General features: G+C 33.6%; 1 protein-coding gene across 1 annotated transcript in view; it reads left to right on the top strand.

The window, feature by feature from the left end:
• Window positions 1-26,166, top strand: part of GABRA3 (gamma-aminobutyric acid type A receptor subunit alpha3) — a 228,760-nt gene that overhangs the window by 107,173 nt on the left and 95,421 nt on the right. The window contains exon 4 of the mRNA XM_081277644.1: window positions 3,883-4,004. Within this exon, the coding sequence (XP_081133770.1) occupies window positions 3,883-4,004 (122 nt within the window). The remainder of the gene's footprint in view (window positions 1-3,882; window positions 4,005-26,166) is intronic.

Genomic DNA, 26,166 nt, shown 5'->3' with positions numbered 1-26,166 from the left:
CAGTGTTATAAATGGTTCAGGGGCTGGTCTATGAAAGTCTACTCAACAAAAATGTTGCTGAAATAGGGCTCACACATTAGCCCTATGGTTAATTCAGATGAATTATGAGAAATAGACTTGCATTGTTTTGCCTGGACAACTAGATAATCTTTATGGTAGTGTTTTGATCACAAGATATTTTAAATTGGGGTATGTCTTTTTATACTCATATGTGGAATCATCTTTAAGTTCTAGTACCTTTGCCATTTACAATATGCTTTAGTTTATTCTTCCTGTGTTTTTGTTGTTGTCATTGTTGTTATTGGTGTGTGTGTGTGTGTGTGTGTGTGTGTGTGTGTGTGAAGCAGAGTCTTTCAGTTTCTAAGACGGTATGAAGAACTTGGTCTTTATTTTACTTTAACTCAACAAATATGGTTAATATGAACAGGTAGAACATATGTAAGTAGGCATGTCTCAAGCCAAGACTTCTCTAGATTTATTATAATATTGTAGAAAATATTTAAGACCAGCTCTCTTTCTTAGATAGATTAGGCATATTCTTGTAAAAAAGTTTATTTTTTTCCTTCAAGTGGTTTCTGTAAAAACATTAGAATGTGTGCTGTTGGACCACACATGTTTCTCATTCCCTCCGCAGCATATAACTGGTATCCTTAGCAAGATAAATCTTTAGTAAGGCCTTTCTACTCATGGGAAAGCCTGGGCTTGGAAAATGAATGCAGGGGATATTAGGAAATGGTAAGTGATCTGATTTGGCTATGATTTCTGGTATGAAAATAAAATAGTGGAATTTGCAGCTGTAAAAGTATATTGGCACCAGATTGCAGAAGGCTGTGAATGTCAGGCTAAGGAGTTGGGATTTTATTTGATAAACCGTGAAGAGTTATGGAAGTCTTGGGAGTAGTGCAGAGATACGATTTGCCAGTAATCTAGAATTTTCATTATTTAAAAACATGTTCTCCCCCAGGACATATGCAGTATTAGGGAAAATGTCATCCTTTTAATGAAGTAAATTTCTCTTCTCTTTGGGCTGTTGTCTGAACTGCATCAGCAATTCTGCAGCTGTGCTTTCCCCTACCATAAACACACCAAGGTCCTTGATGTGGTTGAATTAACGCTATTACTGCTGACATCCTGCACTTAATATCTACGTGGTTAGTGAGCTTGACTAAAAGTGCATGCATTTCAAAGGTTTCTCACTGTGTTATCAGGAGTTTGGGAAAAAATAAGGAAAACCCCTCATTTACAAAGCAGTCTTATTTTTATTATTTTATTTAATTATTTTTTTTCCAAAAGCTTTCTAAGGTATGGTTATGTTATCCCTAGTTTACATATAAGGAAATAAGTGACGGAGACAGAACTAACACTGTAGTCATTTGACTCAAATCCTGTGAACTTGCTACTGATCCATCGTTACAACTAGAAAAATGATGAAACCTGCTTAACATACAGATAATGTATTAGTAACATAATTTTATTCTTTAATGGGGGTTTACTATTATCATATTTGATCCAACCAATAGTGACAGATATAAGGTATTGTTAGTGTACCAATCTCACTAACTTTAAACATGTGACTAAACATTTTTTTTTCTCTCAATGGCATTGATATCTTAGGTGTCTAATATGTAAAATGAAGGTAAAGAATTATATGATCTCTAAAGTCCTTAATAATCCTCAGGTACTATGATTCTTTGATGTTTACCCTAAAATACCTGTGGATGGGCACAAACTACAGCATCTTGGTGCAGTACAGTGACTGAAGAAGAGAGTTCTAATTTGGATTCTAACTTAAACCAACTTCCAGCACTTTATGCAGCAATTTAGTCCATGTCAGGAGAAAAACATATCAGTAATCAAGTGTAAAAATCATAGAGAAATTGAATGCCTTGCATCTGGGAATTTGGGATCTAATTTTTTAGCTTTCCCAATAATTCTCAAATTGATTTAAAATTATATTCAGGAACTTTAGCATTCTCATCTGTAAATCCACCAGGAATAGATAATCTCTAAAGCCCTTTTTGGTTTGTGTATGTCTTTAAGAGGATTCTCTGTTCTGTTATGTTCTAGTAATCCAAGAAATGGTTTCCCATTCATTTTGTAGATCTAGTTCCCAGAAATTAAATTAGGCTAACCAAGGTCAAGAACCCCCACAGTGAAAGTCAAGAGATAATAAGAAACAGATTTTCACTGAATCAGTTGAGTTCCTACAACTGCTCCATGGCCTTACATCAGATGGACCAGAACATTGGTGGGTTTTGCCAGATGTAGGCTGTCATCTGACAAGGTGTCTGCATTTCTCTCTTCAGTGTAGTGATTTCAGTTGGTTAACTCTACCCTTCAATTCCCTCCTTTATTTCCCCTTCCTATTGAAGCTTCTGTATCATTTTTCATGATCTGTTCAAACAGCCAATCATCCTCTATTACTTAGGTTCCAGTGCCTCTCTGGCTAAAGCTGTCCCTATGACTTTTGGATGATACATGTTCCAATAATTTGTTATTATCACTAATATTTGAATAATGCATTTGAGTGCAAAAACTACTATTCTAAAAAACAAACTTCAAATACTTCTAGATATGAAACATTCATCCTGGCAATTTTAATATGTTATTTGATATTACCACAGCATATATATGGGATGATTTTAATTGCTAAAGCTACCACTAAAGGTATTACATGGTTTGCCTAAGGTCACGCAACTAATAAACTCAAATCATGTCTTCAAACTCTTGAGGCTTAATTTCCCTTTTCTAAGTATATTTATTTTATAATTCAATTATCTCAGAAACCTTGTAAGTTAAGGAAGAGAAACATTACTTAGTTTTATTTTATTTTGTTTTCTGCTTTATTAGAACACCTAGAATAGTAGTGATCATATAGTTAATAATAAAAATGTGTAAGTGAATTGAATTATGTTTATGAATTAAGAAACTTATAGTTCAAATTGACTTTTACTAAGTTACATGATAAATAAATGATGGTTTAGGTTGAGAACTATTCAATTCAGATGTTTCTACTACACTGTATGTTCGTTCTCAAGCTCTTTTTCAGCATAAGAACCTTGCTCAGTTCTAGGCATAGATATTTCTGGAATGTATTAACTGTCTCATAGGATCTTTACTTAACTGGTATCTTGTGGCTTTTACGGCTCTGATAAACTAGATACTGGGAATAATTATTATATACTTACTAAAGTCAACTTTTTGAGTCCAAGTTAAAAATAGGGAAAACCAAGACTTAAAGATATATATAGTACAATAATTTGTTTGATCATCTACCCCATTTCCAAATAAGTAGGTACCATGATTTCTAGTTCTTGGTTCTTTATTTAATGCTACACCATCCTTCTTTACCCTCCTCAACAATAGCCATTTCTCTCACCATATCCCTCTTTTCCCTGAACTACTCAGGGCTTTAAAAAAATTCTAGTTCTGCCAAACAACATCAAGCTCCTCCTCACAATGTATAGATATCAGTCATAGTGCCTAGTCTGATTAGGTGGTTAGTAAAATGCATGGTGTTCATAAAGGCTTGCAAAAGATATCCAAACTGGAGGAGTAGGAAGTAGCTCAGGGACACTAGAAAGTCAGAAAATTTGGATTCTAATTCAATCTTTGCCTCTACTAGCAATAAGTATGGGGAAATTTGTCTTCCTTTCTGAGTTTGTTGTCCAAGTGTAAAAGCTGATGTATTGATTACTCTTGGCTTTCTATGCAGACAATCATTGTGACAAATAAGAAGTGCTTGCAATTTTGGTTAAGACATGGGGCTATTTATTGGCCTGGTCTATTGCTTGAAATTTCCCTGAATTAAAATGTTTATACATGTAATTGTTTCCTATTAAGAACTGCTATTTTCCTTTTCTTTTCCTTGTATTGTATCAGACTCTCTCCTAAGCATGCCCCAGATATTCCTGATGACAGCACTGACAACATCACTATTTTCACTAGAATCTTGGATCGTCTTCTGGATGGTTATGATAACCGACTGAGACCTGGACTTGGAGGTCAGTTATTCTTTTAAGATTCTCTACTCAGCCCTTTCCATCTAAATGAGTCATAAGGTAATTTCAGTAGTCTATTGATAAAGAAGTTTAGTGTAAAGTTGAATTTTTTCCTTTAGAGCACTGGAAATTAATTCTTTATTCCAATGGATAAACTTTCTAGTTTGGTTTTGGAAAGTTTCTGAATTTTAGGCAAATATATCTGGAGTATTATACCTCAAAGTTTGACAAAGCCAGTTTCTAGTAAAAAAAAAAAACAATAATAACTACAAAATAATAATCACTGGCTGGATGTCAGGTATGGGCCAGAAACAGCTGGGAAATTTGTTCTCAAATCTGAGCACATATTAGCCTGGTCTTCCAAAGAGTAGCAATCTACAGGCTAGATGGGATTGCACTTGACCATCAGTTTAGTATAATCAGAAGTATTATTACAATGAAATGAATGCATTATAATATGTCATGGGCTGTGTTAAAATGGCAAGTATGGAAGTGGGTGAATTTAATTTTTTCCAAAATCATTTGAGAATTAGTCACATATATCATTTCCCTTTGTTCCTAAATACTTAAGTGCATATTTCCTTAGAACAATTAAATAATTTTATAAAATACCATTACAATTCAGAAAATGTAACTTAACATAATACTATTTTCTAATTTGTAGTCCATATTTAAATTTTTCTAATTATCTCCAAAGTGTCTGTTATAGTAATTCTCCTTCATTTAGGATGCAATCCAGGATTATTCATTGCATTTATTGTCATGACTCTTTAACCTAAACTCTAATATAGTTGCTCAGCATTTCTTTTCTCTCATAATGTCAATTATATCTTCCTTATTCATTTTTGGAAATAAAACAACAGGAGTTCGTTCTCAAAGCATTACTGAAGAAGGAAGCATGATGTCTGTTTGCTTTATTATTGTAATATTAATTTTGATGTCTACCAGGTTACTTCACTCTAAAATTACCATTTTAAGCTTATAATTAATAAGTCATGGGGATATTATTTGACACTATTCTGCTCTTCTTCCAACTTGTACCCAATAGTTTTAGCAAATATTGATTATTCTTGCATGAATAACAACAGTTATGGCTGCAAAAGAATGATTTTTCTTAATCCATTTTTCCTCTACATTTATTATATGGCATTCTGTTTGTAAAATTAGTTTTTCTTTCCTGTTAATTAATTAGCTAATTGTCAGTATGAATGTATTTTTATTTTATTCAGGGGATTATAAAATATTAGTATCATTATTCATTTTGATTAAAATTTTTCCTTACAATTTTCAATATTTGCCTACTGGGAGCCTGTTCAATCTGCTTTCTGTTTCCTTTTGATACATTCACCTCATTTTTGAACACTTTTAAAGTATATGTCATAACAGTACATTTCAGACTTAATCTTTTACCTTCCATTATTCAGCCTTGTGATCAATCATTTTTCCAAAAAGAAATAGTATATTTTGTGGGAAATTATATATAGACTTAACTTCTTGCTATAAGGATATCATTGCTTCTAGAACCTTTCAATGGTCATTAATGACAAAATAGAAAACACACACATATACACACACCTATATATGTATATATGTGTGGGTGTTATATATACATATAAACATCTGTATATATTCATACATATGTATATACATATGTATATATATACAAATATCTGCATAAGCATATACATATACATGCTTGTATGTGTAATAAGTTTATATTGATACTATTAATTGCAGTTCAACACAGTATTTTTCACTGATATATTTTCTCAATCCTCTACTATACTCAAAACAGTTCTGGAATTACTACAGTCATGCAGCTACAATGAACACACTTATTAATTAAAGTGAAAGATTTTTTTCATATTTTTGTTGTTGTTTTTAAAGTAAGGCTATAAGATAGTTGTTTTGATACAAATAATGGACTAAAGTTGAGAAGTACAGGAGGAAGAGACCAGTCATAAATTGCATTTTTTCCAGGATGAAGATGATGACTGTGGAAAAAGAGAGAATTTGGTACCTGATTAGAGTATGGGGACCAAAGAAAGATTAGAAGGAAAAGATAAAATTCTAATTACTGGCTTCTGTGATTGGGTGGTGCTATTTTTAAAATTGTGTACACTGGTCTAGAGAAGAAACAGTGCTGTTTTGTTTTCTTTCTTTTGGAGTTATGGTTGGAGTGATGAAGGCAGGATCAGGAAATGGAAATTAGTTCAGTTGTGGAATTTGAGTACCTGTGAATAATATAATTGGAAACTTTTGCTTTTGGATAAAATGAAATAGGAGGATCAGATTTAACCTCTCATTTTAAATAACAACTGAGAATGAACATATTCCATAATGTTTTTTTTTCAGAAATTGATCAAAGGCAATATAGGATAGTAACTCTTAAGAATGGAAACAAAGTAAACCCTACAATCAGAAAAGGCTGGTGGCCTGGACAGTGTTTTCAGGTTATCATGCAGGGAGAGGGAACCCAAATAGTGCCTGGTGGATTCTGTCCATTGATGAGAAAGCATTGAGAAGGTGGGGAGGCCATAGTACATAGAATTTAAAAGAGAGCTGCATGAATGAGAGAGAGAGAGAGAGAGAGAGAGAGAGAGAGAGAGAGAGAGAGGAAAATTGAAAGAGAGAAAGAAGGAGAAATATCAATTACAAAAATCTGCAGATGGTTCTCTTGAAAGGAGAAAGAGAAGATCTTTAACTAGAGCTATAGATTTCAATACTGCTTTCTTTTTTTTTTAAAGAGAGAGTGAGAGAGGAGAGAGGGAGAGAGAATTTTTTTTAATATTTATTTTTTAGTTCTCGGCGGACACAACATCTTTGTTGGTATGTGGTGCTGAGGATCGAACCCGGGCGGCACGCATGCCAGGCGAGCGCGCTACCGCTTGAGCCACATCCCCAGCCCTCAATACTGCTTTCTTAATAAGTAATTGAACAAGCAGACAAAAAAATAAGCAGAAGCAAACAGAACATCAAATCACACTCCAAATCAACCTGACTGAATTGGCATTTTTAGAACATTCGAACCAACAACAGCAGAATATGTAGTCTTTTCCAGCATACTCAGATAGACCATATACTGGCTATTTTGGCTTATAAAAAATGAAAAGAATTTTCAGTATACAAATTATCTTCTCTGGCCAAAATACAATTAAATTAAAAATCAATAATAGAAATATCTGGATAATCTCCAAGTACCTGGGAACTAAATGTTATACTTTTAACCTATGAGTCAAAACAAAAATCGAAAGGAGAATTTAAAATATTTTCCACTGAATGAAATGAAAACATGACAAAGTAGACCTAAAAGGAAATCCTGTAATATCTAAGTGGCTGTATTAGAAAGGAGCAGTGTCAAATAAATGCACCAAGCCTTTACCTTAAGGAAGTATAAAACAGAACAAATAATAATGAATTAATTATTAAATATTACTAAGTAATGAAATATAAAATGTTATATTAACATAATATGATATACAATATTGTATTATATATTGTATGATCAATATATAATAATTTATATAATTAAATAAAACAAATAATTATTACATATTACTATATATATATATATATATAAACATAAATCAATAAAAGAAAACAAATATAGAGAAAATCAATAAAAACTAAACCGTTGCTCTTTAGTAGATTAATAAAATCAGTAAATTTCTAGGTAAAATTATCAGGGAGAAAAGAAAGAAGATACAAATTACCATACCTGAAATGAGAGAGTGTATCATTACAGATCATAATACATGAAAGAGTAAGGAAATGTTTTATGCTAATATTATGCCAATAAAATTGACAATAGAAATTAAATAGAAAATCGTCTTGAAGACATGAATTACCAAAGTTTATGCAGGAAAATATAGCCTGAGGAGCCCTACAGCTTTTAAAGATCTTCCTTCCTTTGTTCCTTTTTTGTTTCTTCCTTCCTTTCTTTTTAGTAGTACTAGGAATTTAACTCAGTTGTGCTTTACCTCTGAATTACACCCTCAGCTCCTTTTTTTAACTTTTATGAATTTAGTTATTTTTATGCTTTCATTTTGAATAATTCATTAAATTTTTATTTTGAGACAAGATGTTGCTAAGTTGCCCAGCCTGGCCTAAAACTTGTCTTCCTCCTGTTTCAACCTCCCAAATTGTTATGATTATAGAGGTGCACCACCAAGCCTGGCTGGAATGGTCATTTTATTTTATTTCATTTATTTATTTTTAATATGTGATTTTTTAGTTGTAGGTGGACCCAATACGTTTATTTTATTTTTATGTGGTGCTAAGGATCAAACACAGTGCCTCACACATGCCAGGTGAGTGCTCTACCACTGAGCCACAACCCCAGCCCTGGAATGATCATTTTATATATTATTTATTTCATTATTTTTTTAAATTAATTTTTTATTGATATATGACAGTGGAATGCATTACAATTCTTATTACACATATAGAGCACATTTTTTCATATCTCTGGTTGTATATACAGTATATTCACACCAATTTGGGTCTTTATACATGTACTTTGGATAGTAATGTCCATCACAATCCACCATCATGGAATGGTCATTTTAAATGAGGACCCTTTCCATAAAAAAAAAAAAAAAAAAACTGTAGGTCCCCATTGTATTGCTGGTGAATTCTGGAAAAACATTAAAGAAAAAAAATGATATCAATTCTACAAAAAAGCATCTTCCAGATGTATTGCCCATTTTTAATTAGATTATTATTATTATTATTTATTTTGTTCTAACTTGAGTTCCTTATATACTTTGGGATATTAATTGCTTGTCAGATTGTATTATTTGCAATTATTTTCTCTCAGTCTGTAAGTTGTTTCTCCATTGTCAATTATTTTCTTTCAGGAGCAGAAGTTTTTTGATTTGATATAACCCCATTTGCCCATTTTTTATTAATAAATTATAGTTATACATATTAGTGGGGTTCATTTTGGCATATTCATTAATACATATAACATAATTTGTTCCACTTAAATTTATGATACTATCTCCTTTCTTTTTCTTCTCTCTCCCTCATTCATTTCCTCTATATTCTACTGGTCTTTCTTTTATTCACTTTTTTTTGTAATTGGTGCATTATATTTATATAAAAGTAGAATTCATTGTGATATAGTCGTACATCTGCATAAAGTTTGGTGAATTTCATTCCACTGTTTCTCTCCTTTCCCATACCTCTTCTACTCTCTTCATCCCCTCCCTCTACTCCACTGTTCTCTCTTCTTTTTAATGAGATTCCCTTCTTTTAAAATTCGTTATTTCTCTCTAGCATCTACATATGAAAGAGAAAAGTTGACCCTTAACTTTCTGATTCTGGCTTATTTCACTTAGCAGGATGATCTCTAGTTCCATCCATTCACCAGAAAATGCCACAACTTCATTATTCTTTATCTCTGAGTAAAACTCCATTGTGTATATACTACATTTATCCATTTGTCTGTTGATGGACACCTAGGCTAGTTCCATAACTTTGCTATTGTGAATTGTATTTATATATAATTCTATAAACATCAGTATTTATCTATCACTGTATATGCTGATGTTATTTCTATTGGAAGAATAAGAAGGAGTGGTATAGCTGGATCATGTGGTGGTTCCATTCCTAGCCTTTTGAGGAATCTCCACACTGCTTTCCAAAGTGATTGTACTAATTGGTAGTCCCACCAGCAATGCTTGAGTGTACCTTTTCCCCCTTATCTTCACCAGCACTTATTGATACTTGTATTCTTCATGGTTGCCATTCTAATTGCAGAGGATGTTGAGCAATTTTTTTCATGCATTTGTTGGCCATTTGTGTTTCTTCTTTGAGAAATATCCATTCAGTTCATTTGCCCATTTATTGATTGAGTTTTTTTTGGTTAAGATTTTTTTTGTCTTTTCTTTTCTGAAACTGGGCAATTAACTCAGAGCTTTGTGCATGTGATGCTGGTGTTAAGTTTCTTGAGTTCTGTATATATATTCTGGATATTCATCTCCTGTCAGAGGACTAGGTAGCAAAGGTTTTCTCCCATTCTATAAGCTTTCTCTTCAGCGTCTTGTTTCTTTTGCTGTACTGAGACTTTTTAATTCAATGACATCAAACTTATTGATTCTTGGTTTTATTTATTGCACTTTAGGGGTCTTGCTAAGGAAGTCAATGTCTATACCACTATGTGGAAATGTTGACCCTATGTTTTCTTCTAGCAGGTGGAGTTGTTTCTGGTGTAATTCCTAGGTGTTTGACTTACTTTGAGTTGACTGTTGTGCAGAGTGAAAGATAGAATTTTACTCTTAAACATATGGATATTCAGTTTTCCCAGCACCATTTGTTAAAGACTCTATCTTTTTTCTGATGTAAGCTTTTGGCTCCTTTTGTCAAGGATCAGGTGACTATATGTGTGTAGATTTGTCTCTGAAGAAAATTAAAAGGATAAAAATAGGAAAATAATTACTCAAAATATCTCTATTTACTGGTGACATAAACATATATCTAGAAAACCCCTTCACCAAAAAGAGTTCCAAACCTATAATCCAAGCAACTTTGGAGGCTGAGGTAGGAGATTGTAAGTTCAAAGCCAGACTCAACAACTTAGCGAGGTCCTAAGCAACTTAGTGAGACCCTGTCTAAAAATAAAAAATAAAATTCTCAGCAACTCAGGAGGCTGGGACAGAAGGATTACAAGTTCGAATCCAGCCTCAACAAATTAGCAAGGTCCTAAGCAACTCAGTGAGACCCTGTCTCTAAATAAATTAATAACATATTAAAAAGAACTGGGATGTGATTCAGTGCTCAAGCACCCCTGACTTCAATCCCTAATACCATAAAAAAGAAAGGAGAGGGGGCTGGCAATGTGACTCACTGGTAGAGTGACCCTGGGTTTAATTCCCAGCACAAAAAACAAAACAACACACATACACACACACACACACACACACACACACATACACACATACAGATACAACAACAATGGAAAACAACTGCACTAAAAGTCTTGTAGAGCTAATAAACATATTCAGCAAATGTCAGGATATAAGATCAAGATACAAAAAATAGCTTTCCTACAGTTCAATAATAAACCTGCTGAGAAAAAAAATCAGGAAAATAATTCCATTCACAGTAGCCTAAAAAAATACTTGAGAAGAAATATATCCAAGGAGGTGAAAGACCTCTACAGTGAAAATTTTAGAACCTTGGAGAAGGAAATTGAAGAAGATCTTAAAAGATGGAAAGACCTACCTTGGATAGGCACAATTAATATTTTTAAAATGACCATATTTTTAAAAGCACTCTATAGATTCAATATGATCAAAATTCCAATTACAATCCTCATGGAACTAGAAAAAAATCCCAAAATTCACATGGAAGAATACAGACTCAGAATAGCCAAAGCAATTATGAGCAATAACAGTGATGCTGGAGGCATCACAGTATCTGATGTCAAATTATATACAGAACTCTAGTAACAAAACAGCATGATATTGGCATAAAAAGAGACATGAAGGCCAGTGGAATACAATAGAATAGAAAGAGACAAACCCAGTTCATCTACTTTTGCTTTTCTTTCCGATACTTTTGGGATCCCATCCAGGGGGAAAAATCTTGACCATTCTGCTGTCCTGGAATATTTTACCTATAGTTTTCCAAGTAGTTTTATAGTTTCAGAATTTATATTTAAAATTTCAATAGATTTTGAGTTGATTTTTATAACCAGTGAAGGATAAGAGTCCAGTTTTATTCTTCTGCAAATAAATATACAATTTTCACAGCATCAATTGAAGATCAGTTGGCTGTAGATGCATGGCTTTAGTCCTAGGCTCTATTCTATTCCAGTGGTCTGTGTCTTTTTATGCCAACCATGCTGTTTTGATTACTATATTTTTGTAGTAAATTTTAAAGTCAGGTAGTATAATGCCTCTTGCTTTGTTCATTTGGCATAAAATCACATTCAGTATTTGGGAATTTTTCATGGTCCCATATGAATTTTAGGATTATTTTTTTTCTTGTTCTGTGAAGAATGTCATTGATATTTTGGTAGGGGTTACATTGATTCTGTAGATCAATTTGAGTAGTATGGACATGATATTATATTGATTCTTCTGATCCATGAACACAAGATCTTTACATTTTTGTGTGTGTCCTCTTTAATTTCTTTCAGCAATATTTCATAATTTTCATTGTATAGATCATTCATTTCCTTTGTTAAATTTCCAGGTATTTTTGTAGTTTTTACAAATAGAATTTTTTTCCTTATCAGATGATTCCCCATTGGCATATACCAATGCTATTGTTTTTTATGTGCTGATTTTATATGTACCTTAACTTTGTTGAATTAATTTATTTGTTTTAATAGTTTTGGGCTGGAGTTTTTGATGATATATATATATATATATGAATATGTTGTCTGCAAACATGAAAATCTAACTTACTTCTTCCTTTCTAATTTGAATGCCCTTTATTTTTTCTTTCCTGATTTGTTTGGCTAGAACTTCTAGTATTATGTTGAATAAAAGTGTTAAAAGTGTGACTCCTGGGCTGGGGTTGTGGCTCAGAAGAGGAGCACTTGCCTAGCATGTGTGAGGCACTGGGTTTGATCCTCAGCATGCCATAAAAATTAACAAATAATAAAAATGCAGGCATTCTGTCCATCTACAATTACAAAAATTTTTTTAAAAAAGTGGATCCTTTGCTTTTTACAGATATTCAAGAAAAATTTCTCAGGTTTTCCTCATTCTACATGATGTTAACTGCAGTTTTAGTGTATACAGTCTTTATTATGTTGAGGTACATTTCTTCAACACTTAAGTGTTTCACAGTTTTTACCATGAAGGGAATGTTGAATTTTATTAAATGCCTTTTTCTGCATGTATTTTAGATGATCATATGTTTTTGTAAATCATTTTTTAGTTGCAGGTGGACACTATATATTTATTTATTTATTTACTTTTATGTGATGTTAAGGATCGAATCCAATGCCTCACACATGCGAGGCAAGTGCTCTGCCACTGAGCCCCAGCCCCAGACCAATTATATGGGCTGAGGTTGTGGCTTAGTGGTGGAGCACTTGCCTGGCATATGTGAGGTGCTGGGTTTGATCCTCAGTACCATATAAAAACACATAAATAAAATAAAGGTATTGTGTCCAACTATGACTAAAAAAAAGTAAAAACAAATATTTTGCCTATATCCTATGTTTAGGAAGTCTGCATGACCACATCACTCTGCTATCATAATCTGAATTTTCTCTTTTTTTAATCAAGTTAATGAATGAATTATTCAAATATCAATCTACCTGGAAGGTGAACTAGAGAACCTGTGTGACTTAGTTGTCTCTAAATCAAAAAGATCTTGTATTGAAAGTGTTTACTACAGAATTTGGAGCCACTTGAGTTCCCTTTGAAACATAATCTTCCTTGACTTCTAAAATTCATTTTCTTTCCAAAATTTTAAAAGCATTCCTGAAGCTTGCCTCTGGAAATTGTAATGCAGACTCCCCTGAGGAGCCTGAATTACAAACTTGGGGTCTTTCTAAGACTTTGGATAACTAATTCTTTTTCTTAACTAATTGGCTATTCCTGAAAAGTTCAGCTCCACTTACCTTGTTGGTTTCTTGGTCGTACTGAGTTTTGCATGAACTTAAAAACATCATAAAACTTATATAAAAGCAGTATTTCCAGATGTTTATGTTATCTACCAAAAATATTTCTTATTGACATCTTGCACTTTTGAACTTCTGGGATGATTTGTCAATCAAAGGATAAAAACCTTTGATTGATAGTAAAGATGTTTTCCTGATTGCTAAAAGAAATTTTATTGGATATATTACAACAGTATTAAATTTAAACTATACACAATTCAACCAGTGCATTCATTAGGAGGAATACAAGGAGGTAAAGGGACTGTGAGCTGAGGGAGTTGCAGTTTCTTAGGATAATTGAGTCATCGACTATTGTTAAAATTATTCTCCTTGAGCCAACATTGGAGCTAAGTCTTGACTGTGTCATTGACAGGAACATTGGCAGGATTAAAGAAATAACAAATGTAAAGAATCAAGGCATATGGTGCAGTGGAATAGGGAAAATGTTTAACACAGGTGTCAGTGACTGCCCTTTGGGGGTCAACTGTTGCTCATCTCCCCTGACTTCAGCACTGAATCAACTAAGAACATATGCTTTAAAAACCTTTGAAAATTTTAATAGTTCCAGAGGTTAATGATTTGTTATGAATACAGAATGGATCTTTCTAGCTGTCATTTTTCTGGTTTCTTTCCTTTGATCCAACTGCTTTAGAGTCTAGCATACATTTCCAATAAACTGTCAGTTTCCACTGAATTGCCTTTCACATAATCTCCATAGTTTTTGAGAGAACCTATAAGATTTAACTTCTCCACAATTTGTTGCAAATTAATATAATTGTTTTGGGGACAGATTTAATGCTTTCTGTTCTATGGCCTGTTTCTCTCCTGTGCAAATTCTCTAAGTGATGGCTCAGATTCTGGGATAGGAGCAGTATCAACAATGTTACACTTTTCTCTAAGGGATAACTTCATGTTGAATGCTGGGGAAGGGGTGTTAGCAGTGGCCCATGTCTTGTCATCTTGTAATTTTTACCATAGACCCCTGTCCTACTAGCCAGATCAAGGGCACTTGGGGCTACATGACTTTCAGTAGTGCACATATGCAAGTGAAACTCTCCATCCCATGAGTAGGGGTGGGAGGAAGAAGGGAGATCCCATCTCTCAGCCAAAGTTGCCCAGAATTTCCTTGTGTTCTTGGCTGCATCAGTCTGGAAAAGAGTTTGTGTTTCATGAGCCCTAGGAGGAGGCAGGGCAGGAATGATTCTTGATTTAAATATTCTGGGCTCTTGCTTTCATTAATGCATTTTAGTAGATTTTCTTGAATACACTTTTTTTTTTTCATTTGCTATATGCTATTGGGACCATTTCCAGAAACTTCAAGTGGTTGGTTTAAAAATAAATTTCAGTTTCACTGAAGATCAGGTCTGCAGAACTCGTCATGCTTTCATGCCAGAAGTAGAACTTCTAGTAGCTTTTTTCATAGATTTAATCAGATTATATACATAGAAAACTATGTCATATAAGTAGAAAAAATTTAATTCTTCTTTTGCTATATGGATGCCTCCTTTTTCTTGCTTTATTGTGCTGACTAGACTTCACCCACAATGTTGAATAGAAATGATAAAAACAGACACCATTGTCTTTTTCTTGATTTTAAGAAAAAAACCTTTAATCTTACACCATAAATTTGATATTTGCCATAGTTATTCCCTAGATGCACTTTTTCAGTTTCAAAGTGTTCTACCACTAGTTTTCTGAAAGTTTTTGACAGGAATCTTGGAATTTTTCAAATGCTCTTTTTGTCAATTATATTGATTATATGGTTTTTCTTTTTTAGTGTACCAACATGGTGAATTACATTGGTTGATTTTCATATGTTTAAACTAACAGTCATTTTCATGATAATGCCACTGCTATCTTAATTGATATGTTTTTTTCTTCTCCTTTCTCAGTATTGCGTTAGCTATTCACCACCCTTCTTATCTTTAGATAAGTTTCAGAATCAGCTTATCATTTTTCTTTCTTTCTTTATTTTTTATGGGGTGGTGAGGATTGAACCCAGGGCCTTGTACACGTGAGGCAAGCATTCTATGAACTGAGCTATATCTTATCATTTTTAGAAAACAAATCTGCAGGGATTGACAATGTATTTATTACATAGGGTAGCTTGTGGAAGTTTTAAAAAATCACTTAATTGGGGCTGGGGATGTGGCTCAAGCGGTAGCGCGCTCGCCTGGCATGCGTGCGACCCGGGTTTGATCCTCAGCACCACATACCAACAAAGATGTTGTGTCCGCCGAGAACTAAAAAATAAATATTAAAAATTCTCTCTCTCTCTCTCTCCTCTCACTCTCTCTTTAAAAAAATCACTTAATTAAAAATATGATCTATATCTTTATTTACTTTTTCCTTCAATTTCTTTTAATAATGTAGGTTTTTCAAATTAGAGGTCGTGCATATATTTTTTCAACTTTTATCTTGAGGTCTGTTTTTTAATGGTATTTTATAGCTATTTAGAATTATGTTTGGCTTTACATTTTGCCCTTTTATCTAGGAGCCTTATTAATTCTTGTAGTTTGTTTATCATTTCTTTTAATTTTTTCACAGGTAGATTCATATCATCTTCAGTTAGAGTGGAACATAAGAGAGAGTAGCAGACATCTTTGTTTTCCATCTAATTTCAGTGGAAAAGTTTGTGATATTTCCTTGTCAACTTTGGTTAAATCCCCTTTTGTTCATTTACTTGATGACCTATAAATGAGTTTGGAGTTTAGATTCTAGTTTTTTCATTCTTCACTTTAAAGATTCTAAAGTGTTAAATCTATTGTCTTATTGCTGTGCAGTGCCTGGCTAGTGGGAATTAAATGTGTACTTGATATTTACTCTACCAAGGAGTACACTCTGTGCTTCTTTGGGCAGACAGCATCATCTCATTACTGCACCACTGTATATATTGCAGGAACATTCCAATTGAAGTACGTATTAAATCATGAGATGTCTATGAGCTGGTTAGTGAAGCACAGAATGTTAACTTCTTTTTGTCTTTTAAAACCTTTTTGTTATGGAAAAATTTGAACACATTAAAGTAGCCCAAATAATATGAATATATGCACATTTGATCACCTAGCTTCAAGAATTATAAATACAGTACATGGCCAATTTTGTTTCAATTGTATACCCACCCACAAGTCTCTCCCACCCCAGTTAATTTTATTTTTATTTATTTATATTTTCCCGGTGTCAATGGTTTTCTTTTTTTTTTCCACCACAGATAATTTTAAACAAAATCCTGAACATATAATTTCACTTATACATATTTAATCCATATCTCTAAATTATTAGGATGTTTTTGTTTACAGCCACCAGAAGGTCATATTTTTTTTAAAAAATAGAGCATTATAGTTATACATAGTAGTTCTGTTCATTTTGAAAAAATCACACATGCATGGAATTTGATTTCAATTCTCCTTCCCTTTTGTTCTTTCACTTCCCCCCTCCCCCTATTCTTCTTCTTCTATTCTACTGATCTCCCTTTCTCTCCTTTGTTTATTTATCTTTCATTGGTTCTTTCTACACATACATAAAGGTGAAATTCCCTATGGTATGTTAGTATTCTTGATAAATGCCATTCTGTGTGAACTGAGGTGGAATCTTAGTATAGTTTTGATTTGCATTTTCCCGACTGCTATAGGTGTTGAACATTTTGCTTTTCTTCTTTTAAGAAATGCCTGTTTAGTTCTTTTTGCCCATTTATTGACTTGTTTTTTATTTATTATTTTGGTGATTTTTTTAGTTATTTATATATTCTGGATATTAATTTCCTGTCAGAGGAGTAACTGGCAAAGATTTCCTCTTATTCTGTAGGTGTTCACTTTATACTCTTAATCATTTCTTTTGCTGTGTAGTAACTTAAATTTTCTGGCATCTCACTTATTGAGTCTTGATTTTATTTTTTTACCTTTTAGGAGTCTTTTAGAGGATGTCAGTGCTTCTACCTATATGATGAAGTGTCAACCATATGTTTTTTTCTAGCAATTGAAAGTTCCTGGTCTAATTCCTAAGGGTTTGATCTATTTTGACTTAAGGTTTGTGCAAGGTGAGACATAGGGATCTGATTTAATTCTTCTACATATGGGTATCCAATTTTCCAAGCACCATTTGTCAAAAATGTTATCACCATACATTTTTTGGCACCTTTCATCAACATACATTTTTGATACCTCTGTCAAGTATCAGATGATTGTAATTATGTGGGTTGTCTCTATGTATTCTATTTTACTCCATTGGTGTTCATATGTATTTTGATGCCAATACAATACATCTCAGGTATTTTGATGCCTCCTGTATCACTCTTCTTGTTCAGGATTGCTTTGGATATTCTACCAAATAATATCTTATTCTTCTGAATGATTTAAGGACTGTTTTTTTTTTCTATTTCTGTGAAGAATACCATTGATATTTTGGGGGGATTGCATTGAATCTGTACATTGCTTTAATAGTATGGTCATTTTGACAATATTAATTCTGCCCATCTAAGAACACTGGAGGTCTTTTAATCTTCTAAGGTCCTCTTCAATTTCTTTATTCAGTATTCTATAATTTTCAATGTATAGTTTTTTATCTCCTTGGTTAGATTAATTCCCAAGTGTTTTAGTTGATTTTTGAGGCTATTATGAATGGGGTGGTTTTCCTGATTTCTTCCTCAACTGAATTGCTGTTGGAGTATAGGAAAGCTATTGATTTATGAGCAACTTGTATCCTTCTACTTTTGTGAATTCAGGTATCAGCTCTAGAAGTCTTCTGGTGAAGTTTTTCGGGTCTTCTAAATATATAATCATGTTGTTGGCAAATAGGGATAGTTTGAGCTGTTCTTTTCCTATTCATATGTCTTTAATTTCATTCTTTGCCTAATTGCTCTGGCTAGAATTTCAAGGACTATGTTGAATAGAAGTGGTGAAAGAGGGCATCCTTGTCTTGTTTCAGTTTTTTGAGGGAATGCTTTCAATTTTTCTCCATTGAGAATTGTGTTTAACATTTATAGCTTTTACAGCGTTGGGGTATATTCCTACTGTCCCTAGTTTTTTTAGTGTTTTGAACATGAATGGATGCTAAATTTTGTCAAATGCTTTTTTTTGCATTTATTGAGATAATCTTGTGATTCTTTAAGTTTATTGGTATGGTGAATTACATTCATTGATTTCTGTATATTGAACCAATCTTGCATCCCTAAGATGAACCCCCACTTTATCATAGTGCACTATCTTTTAAATATGTTTTGTATGCAATTTGCCAGTATTTTATAAAGAATTTTTACATCTATAATCATCAGAATATTGATCTGAAGTTTTCTTTCCTTGATGTATCTTTGTCTGGTTTTGGTGTCAGGATGATTCTGGACTCATAAAATGCATTTGGGAGTATTTTTTTCTTCAGTTTCATAGAATTATTTGAGAAACAATAGTATTAGTTCTTCTTTAAAGGCCTAACTCAGCTTAGATAATAAACAGGTGCATAAAAAAGCAATTAAAATGTAAAAAAATATATTAATAAATATACATTCAAACTTATTCATGCAATGAGAGTACCACCCCCCACAATCTTACAGAATAGAAAAACAAAAAATTAAAAAGTAATTAAATTAAATATTGAAAAAAATTACAAAATTAAAATTAAAAAGTGAAAAGATGTGAGAATGCAGAAAGTAAAAACAGAGAGCCAAAATTATAATGTAAAACTCTTAATGAGAACTAAGGGTTTGTTTTTGCTGAGGTGGTCAAGACTGTTAGCAAGGATGGGTTTCCATTATATATATATATATATATATATATATATATATATATATATATATATATATATATATATAGACTCTTCCACCCTTAGGTCAATGGTGGATGTTGTTAAGTCCACTGCATTTGTGTTCTTCATCTAGCTTCCAGCCACAGGGGTTAGGAACCACAGCTGGTTTATGTAGCTCTCCCCAAAGGCTCCCATTGTACAGTGGGATAGACTAGGGGTTGTTGGCAAACTGTACACCCACAGTGGGCTAGTGCAGTGCTCTAAATTGGAAGCTCAGCTGGGGCTGAGTCCTGGTGGACCTTGAAACTCTGTGAGTGGGTATCTGAAGCTTGAGCCATGACCCCTGCTCCTGGGGAGATCCTGGTCTCTGGTGGGCATCTACATCTACTAGATTCCATTTTTCAGGCTTAGGGGCTAACCCTTCAAGGTTTTGCCTCTGCTGTGAATGTGCATTACCTGCAGCACCATGTGTCCATTACTTGTGGCCATTAGAGGTGTCTTCTCAGTAATGCTCCTGGGGCCCAGTAACTGCAGAGCTTTGGGTATCCAAGGCCCAGATGCCTTAGGCACAATTCTTTTTGCTCCTATTTCAGCCTATCTGGTCCAGGTGACTGCTGCGTCTGCTGGTCTCCTTCATAAGTTTTCAATCTCCTGTTTGTGCTTGCTGCTGTGCAGCACTTATGGATGGTAGCTGGTTTCTGCACCTTGGGAGCATTTTCCATGCCAGTGATCCTGGTTCTCATCAAACTACCCACCTCTGAAGTGAGTGATTTTGGATAGTTTTTACTGAACCACTTACCCCACCAACTCTGGCAATTAAGATCAGCCTTCCTCTGTAACCCACAGGTTTCCCCAAGCCATTTAAAAATATATATATGATTTTATATGCAAACCTGATGACTTCTTTGTCTGCCTGTGCTTCTCTGTCCTTTAGCAGCTGCAGCCACTGCCATCAGCCAAACTGGCTCAACTATAACATATTATTTCTCATATTAGGTTCAAGTTTCTGACTTCTGTCTCTGGGGTTTCTTTTACTGTCTGGGGTTTCAGTGAGATCTCTTAGTTATCCATCTTGCTGAGGAGTAGTTTTCCTTCTGTAAATCTGGTGCTAAGGAACTGCTGGGAGATGCATCTTTCTTCTAATCCACCATTCATTCATTCTCTCTCTCTCTCTCTCTCTCTCTCTCTCTCTCTCTCTCTCTCAATGTTAATTTATGAAATAACTTCTAACTTTTTCTGGACCAGTTTCTCTTCCAGGACAATAATTCCCTATTTGACATCTCTGATAGCTAGCTACCCACCTTCTGTTTGAATACCTATAGTGGGTATTTTAACCTTCTTTAAACCTTCCTAGGAAATTCTGCCCATGAGGGAATTGACTCATTTTCTTGCCCTCAAAAACTATTTTGTTTTTCATATGATGAGCCTTCAGAAATTTGAGGGAAGTTCTATCTGTAGTATCTGCAAGTGTTTTTCATATTTTCTGGCTTCAGGGTCTTTCACAATCCTGATCAATGTCCTCTCAGTCAATATTTTTCAAATTATGTTTCACTGAACATCAGTATCTTCTGAGAATTCAATGTGCTCCAGTTTTTTTTAATCCAGATTTTTATTTTTTTAATTAGTGCATTATAGTTATACATAACATTGGGCATCATTTCGACATAATAATACATGCCTGGACTATAATTTACTTCATTTCTAGTCTTCAGTATATTCTCTTTCCCTTCCTTCCTCCCTCCCCGTGTTCCCCTTCCTCTACTCTCCTGGTCTTCCTTCTATTGGTTTGATTTAATTGGTACTTTAAGTATACATGTCAGGTATAAATACACCACGGTGAATTCCGCCTTTATGTGATACAGTTTTTTATTTTGTCAAGTGTTTGAGTTTAACAAAGCAAAGTGGATTTTAATGTGGATCTATACAGACTCCTTCATATGTTAATGTTTATGAAAATATAGGGAGCCATTTTAGTACATAATTTTTTGTGACCATGGTGTCCTTCTCATGTTTTCTCTCTGTCTAGACAAAGTGAGGTCCCAATATCTCAAACTCAGGTTGAAATTTTTGGTGTCTAATCTAAAAGGAGTGACTAAATTGTAGGCTTCAGAATGTGTACATAAGAAAACTCTGAAAGAAAATGCTTAGCAGTGAGATTGAAAGTGAGTCCACTTAGTTCAACTGTGCACATTTACCATGCCTAATGATAGTGCACATTTATCATGCTTAATCTTATGAAGCACTGTCAAATATATTATTCCATTTTATTTTCACAACACACATGTAAGTAAGTATTTGTTTATTTAACAAATATTAAGAATTTACTATGGGCTGGGCAGGATTTGACAATTTACCAGTGAGTGATGATCTGGGGATCCTGAGTGACCACCATGATATAGTTACACTGCTCTGATTATCTGAATGTGAACTATATTATTATGTATTAATGCATTAGGTTATTTATATATTATTATCATCAGAAAATTTTTTTCACATGATAAGTAGATTGTGCTATAAGACAAGACACATATATGAGGTTATGTAGTAATTTGGTGCTAAAAATAAGGGTAACATTCATTCTTTTCAGTCCTGACATTATGTATATTCCAATTATGTATAGCCATGCCTTCTTTTTTAAGTATTTTTATGTCTTTATTTATTTATTTATTTGTATGTGGTTCTGAGGATTGAACCCACTTCCTCACATGTGCTAGGCAAGCACTCTACCACTGAGCCACAACCCCAGTGCTCCCATGCCTTCTTTTTTAAAAGTATTTTTAGTTTTAGATGGACACAGAACCTTTGTTTATTTAGTTTTTTTAATGTGGTGCTGAGGATTGAATCCAGTGCCTCACGTGTGCTAGGCAAGCACTCTACCCCTGAGCCACGGCCACAGCCCCATCCCATGCCTTCTTTAACAATGTTTGGTGGCTGTGTACTCCTCCTCACGAATTAGATCTCAGGAAAAGAATAATCTAGAGCAGAGTTATGGTAAGAAAAGAAAACTATTAAGGAAAACTGCAGATAACTTATTTAAAGAAATGGCAAGCAATTGCAAGACCTAGTACTTTAAGGGCAAATTAAAAATAGATATCATGTTCATGTTGCAAATCAAGAGAAGGACTAAGCCAGGCACACTGCCTGTAATCCCAGCAGCTCAGGAGGCTGAGGTAGGAGAGTCACAAGTTCCAAGCCAGCTTCAGCAAAAGCGAGGCACTAAGCAATTCAGTGAGCCCCTGACTGTAAATAAATGACAAAATAGGGCTGGGGATGTGGTTCAGTGTTCAGGTATCCCTGAGTTAATCACCAATACACATGCATCAAAAGAAAACAAGAGAGGCACTAAAATATATAAATATTGGTGATGAGTGAGATGGTAAGAGCCTAAAAATATGTGACAATGTAGAATATGGAGTGTGATGTAGAATTTACTCAGAAGACAAATCAGCTCAAAGGTAGCTCATCATTAGGATGACTGCTAGCATCACTGGGTTGTGAGAAGGGTCCATTGTAGTTAGACTTGCTGAGATAAGACACATATGCATTTATTTTATACATCCTGACTTGATTTCTCCTCTTCCTTGGATGCTATTTGTCATGTTTTCTATGCATCAAACAACTACTTTTACTCTTACTTACACATCTTTGTCTCTTCAGATTGTTCCCTGATTCTCTTTCTCACTAGTTGCAATCTTTGTTTTTGTTCTTAGTAACATGCATACACCACACTCATTGCATGCTCTCATAATTTCATGATTTCAAGTTTCTTCTTTGCCCACTAAATTTAGCATCATCAGAGCAGGAATCAGATATTACTCATTTGTGTATACCAAGAACCCACCAAAATAGGAGATTAACAATTGATATAAATAATTATTGAATTAGGGACTGGGGATAAGGCTCAGTTGGTAGAGTGCTTGCCTTGCATGCACAAGACCCTGGATTCAATCCCAGCACCACACAAAAAATATTGAATTAAATAAATGAATAAAACTCTCAAGTTGCCCATTCTCCAGAATAATGGTTTTTAAATTTATTTACTAAGAGCTTATCTTTCTTTGCTTCAAAACATTGTTAGCTTCATAATATACTTTGAATAACATGACTTATACATCCAGCATGATCTAGTTCCTGCCTATCTGTCTAATTCCATGTTCTTACTACTGAATCTTACTAAATTCCATTGTCACTGACTTTATTATAATTGTTGTTTGTCTCTGACATATGTCAAGACTGTTATCAGCTCATATTTATAACACTGGCCTCTTGAATTCCAGGCTAAAGTGTTCACTTCTCTCTTACTCTTACCTGGACTAGAGCTGAAACTCGAGATAAAGTAAAAGAAACTAAATAAATAAAAGTAAAACACAATAAACAAAACAGCATGCTGGGGATAAGTATGAGAGTAAAACTGAATGTTATCTCACTCTAAACCATTCATTTGTTAGTGGTCGATGTAGACATAGTTATTGGAATGGTTAAAAAAGACTTTATTTTTAAAAATAGTTTATTATGGTAAAATCCATATGATATAAAATTTACCAATGTAAAATTAACAATTTTATAGTATTTAGTATGTTCCCAATGTTGTGCAACCACCACTTCCATCCAGTTCCAAAACATTTCATAACTCACAAGTAAAATTCATTAAGCAGTTTCTTCCCAGTCCCTCTCCTTTCAGTCCCTGGACAAAATCAATCTGCATTTTTATCTCTATAGTTTTATGTGTTCTGGATATTTTATATAAATTAAATATATAATATGTGACTTATTGTACCTGTCTTCCTTCACTTAGCATTATATTTTAAAGAACTAAAAAGTTTCAAGGGAATTAAAATTATTAGAGTGAAATATATGATATGAAATTTGATAAGAATAAATAGAAATTATTGCATTTGTGTTCAAAATCATATACTAAAATTCCTAAGGTTGAAGAGACTGGCTGGTAAATAGTCATGAGAAAAAATCTGGTAGATATTGGTTGATCAGAAATAACAAAGTAAGCCATCAGCATCACAAAGTAATGTCATCACCAAATAAGCTAATCTTATTTTAAAATATATTAATAAAACTGTCATATATAAAATGGGACAAGTAATAGAAATAATAGATAACACACTGAACATAATACTCTTGATGATTTCTAGCCATTTCACAACCTGATAAATTGTCAAATCCTGCCCAGCCCATAGTAAATTCTTAATATTTGTTAAATAAACAAATACTTACTTACATGTGTGTTGTGAAAATAAAATGGAATAATATATTTGACAGTGCTTCATAAGATTAAGCATGATAAATGTGCACTATCATTAGGCATGGTAAATGTGCACAGTTGAACTAAGTGGACTCACTTTCAATCTCACTGCTAAGCATTTTCTTTCAGAGTTTTCTTATGTACACATTCTGAAGCCTACAATTTAGTCACTCCATTTAGATTAGACACCAAAAATTTCAACCTGAGTTTGAGATATTGGGACCTCACTTTGTCTAGACAGAGAGAAAACATGAGAAGGACACCAAAATAAATAATTTTCCAAATGGAAGGGGCTAGAACAGACTTTGGAACATTCTGACGGTTGGATAATTTGTGCTATGATGGCCTTTTTTGGTATATACCACCATACTAGAGCTGGTACAAACATCTTGAAGGACACGAAGGAATTAATGGTCATGAAGTTTTTGAGCTTCAAGTTCAAATTTAGTCTATTAATTCTTATATATTGAGAGGAGGGTCAAGTGCCATCTTGTCCTCTTTCAAGGTCCAGCACCACTTAATATATTTCTTATTCTAAACCTTGATCCACTAGATTTAATGGATGTCCTGGTTTGCTCAAAGAATGACCAGCCACCATTGTATCACTTGTAGTAGTTATTTTTAAGAAATGGTAAAAATAGAAGTTAATGTTTTTATAGAAGGAGTTATTCTATCTGGAGAAGTGTAACAAGTTATTCCATGAGAATTATTCAATGGCAAGATCACTGTCAATATCACTGGGACTATAACAGTGTAAAAATGTTCTTAAAGGACTCTGTTGCTATGTTAGAAATTCAAAGAGGAGTGTGGACAGAAATGAGATAGTTTTCCTGTACATGGACATAGGAGGGGACTTTTCCAAAAATGATTAGAGTAAGTTGCATTGAGTGGTGTTCTATCCCCATTAAAATAAAAAGTTAGAGATTAAAATACAGTTAGGAAATGTTATAATAATCTCTTAGGGCACATAGTTGTCACAGATAAAGATCAAACATAGGTGATATTTCTGATTTGGGGTCATCAAAATCCCCAAGAATGCATACTCATTTTTACAAGTGAGATTAGTTGACTCACTAGAGTAGCTTTGTGGATTAACTAGACATCAACTTCCTCTTTCAAAATACACATTGATTGACTGTTTTGAACATTATATGCCTCCAGGTAGTGTCTCTTATGGAAATATGAATATCTAGGCATTTCTATTGTGCATTGGTATGCTTCCTATACATGTAGATCACTTTGGAAAAACGTATAGGGTTAGACAACCATAATATTTTTTTGCCTAGATCACATTTTTCACCTTATTATTTTTCAGCTTTCAGGAGTGGACATCACGTAGGTGGTCAGTGGCTAAAATTGAAGATGGAATCAACCATCCATTATTAATGTCAGTCAAACCAAATAATTTCTGCATATATTTAATTGACTGGGAATGGAAATCTCTCATTTTAGAACTACTGATACCTTGGGGTTGGCCCAGAGAAAATGCTGATATAGCAATAAAAAACAACCTGAATCAGGTATTCAAAAGATTTGGAATTTGAAAC

This window comes from Spermophilus citellus (genome assembly GCF_964194105.1).
Source record: "Spermophilus citellus genome assembly, chromosome: X".
Classification (NCBI taxonomy): Eukaryota; Metazoa; Chordata; class Mammalia; order Rodentia; family Sciuridae; genus Spermophilus; species Spermophilus citellus.
This window is presented reverse-complemented; position numbering and strand designations above follow the sequence as displayed.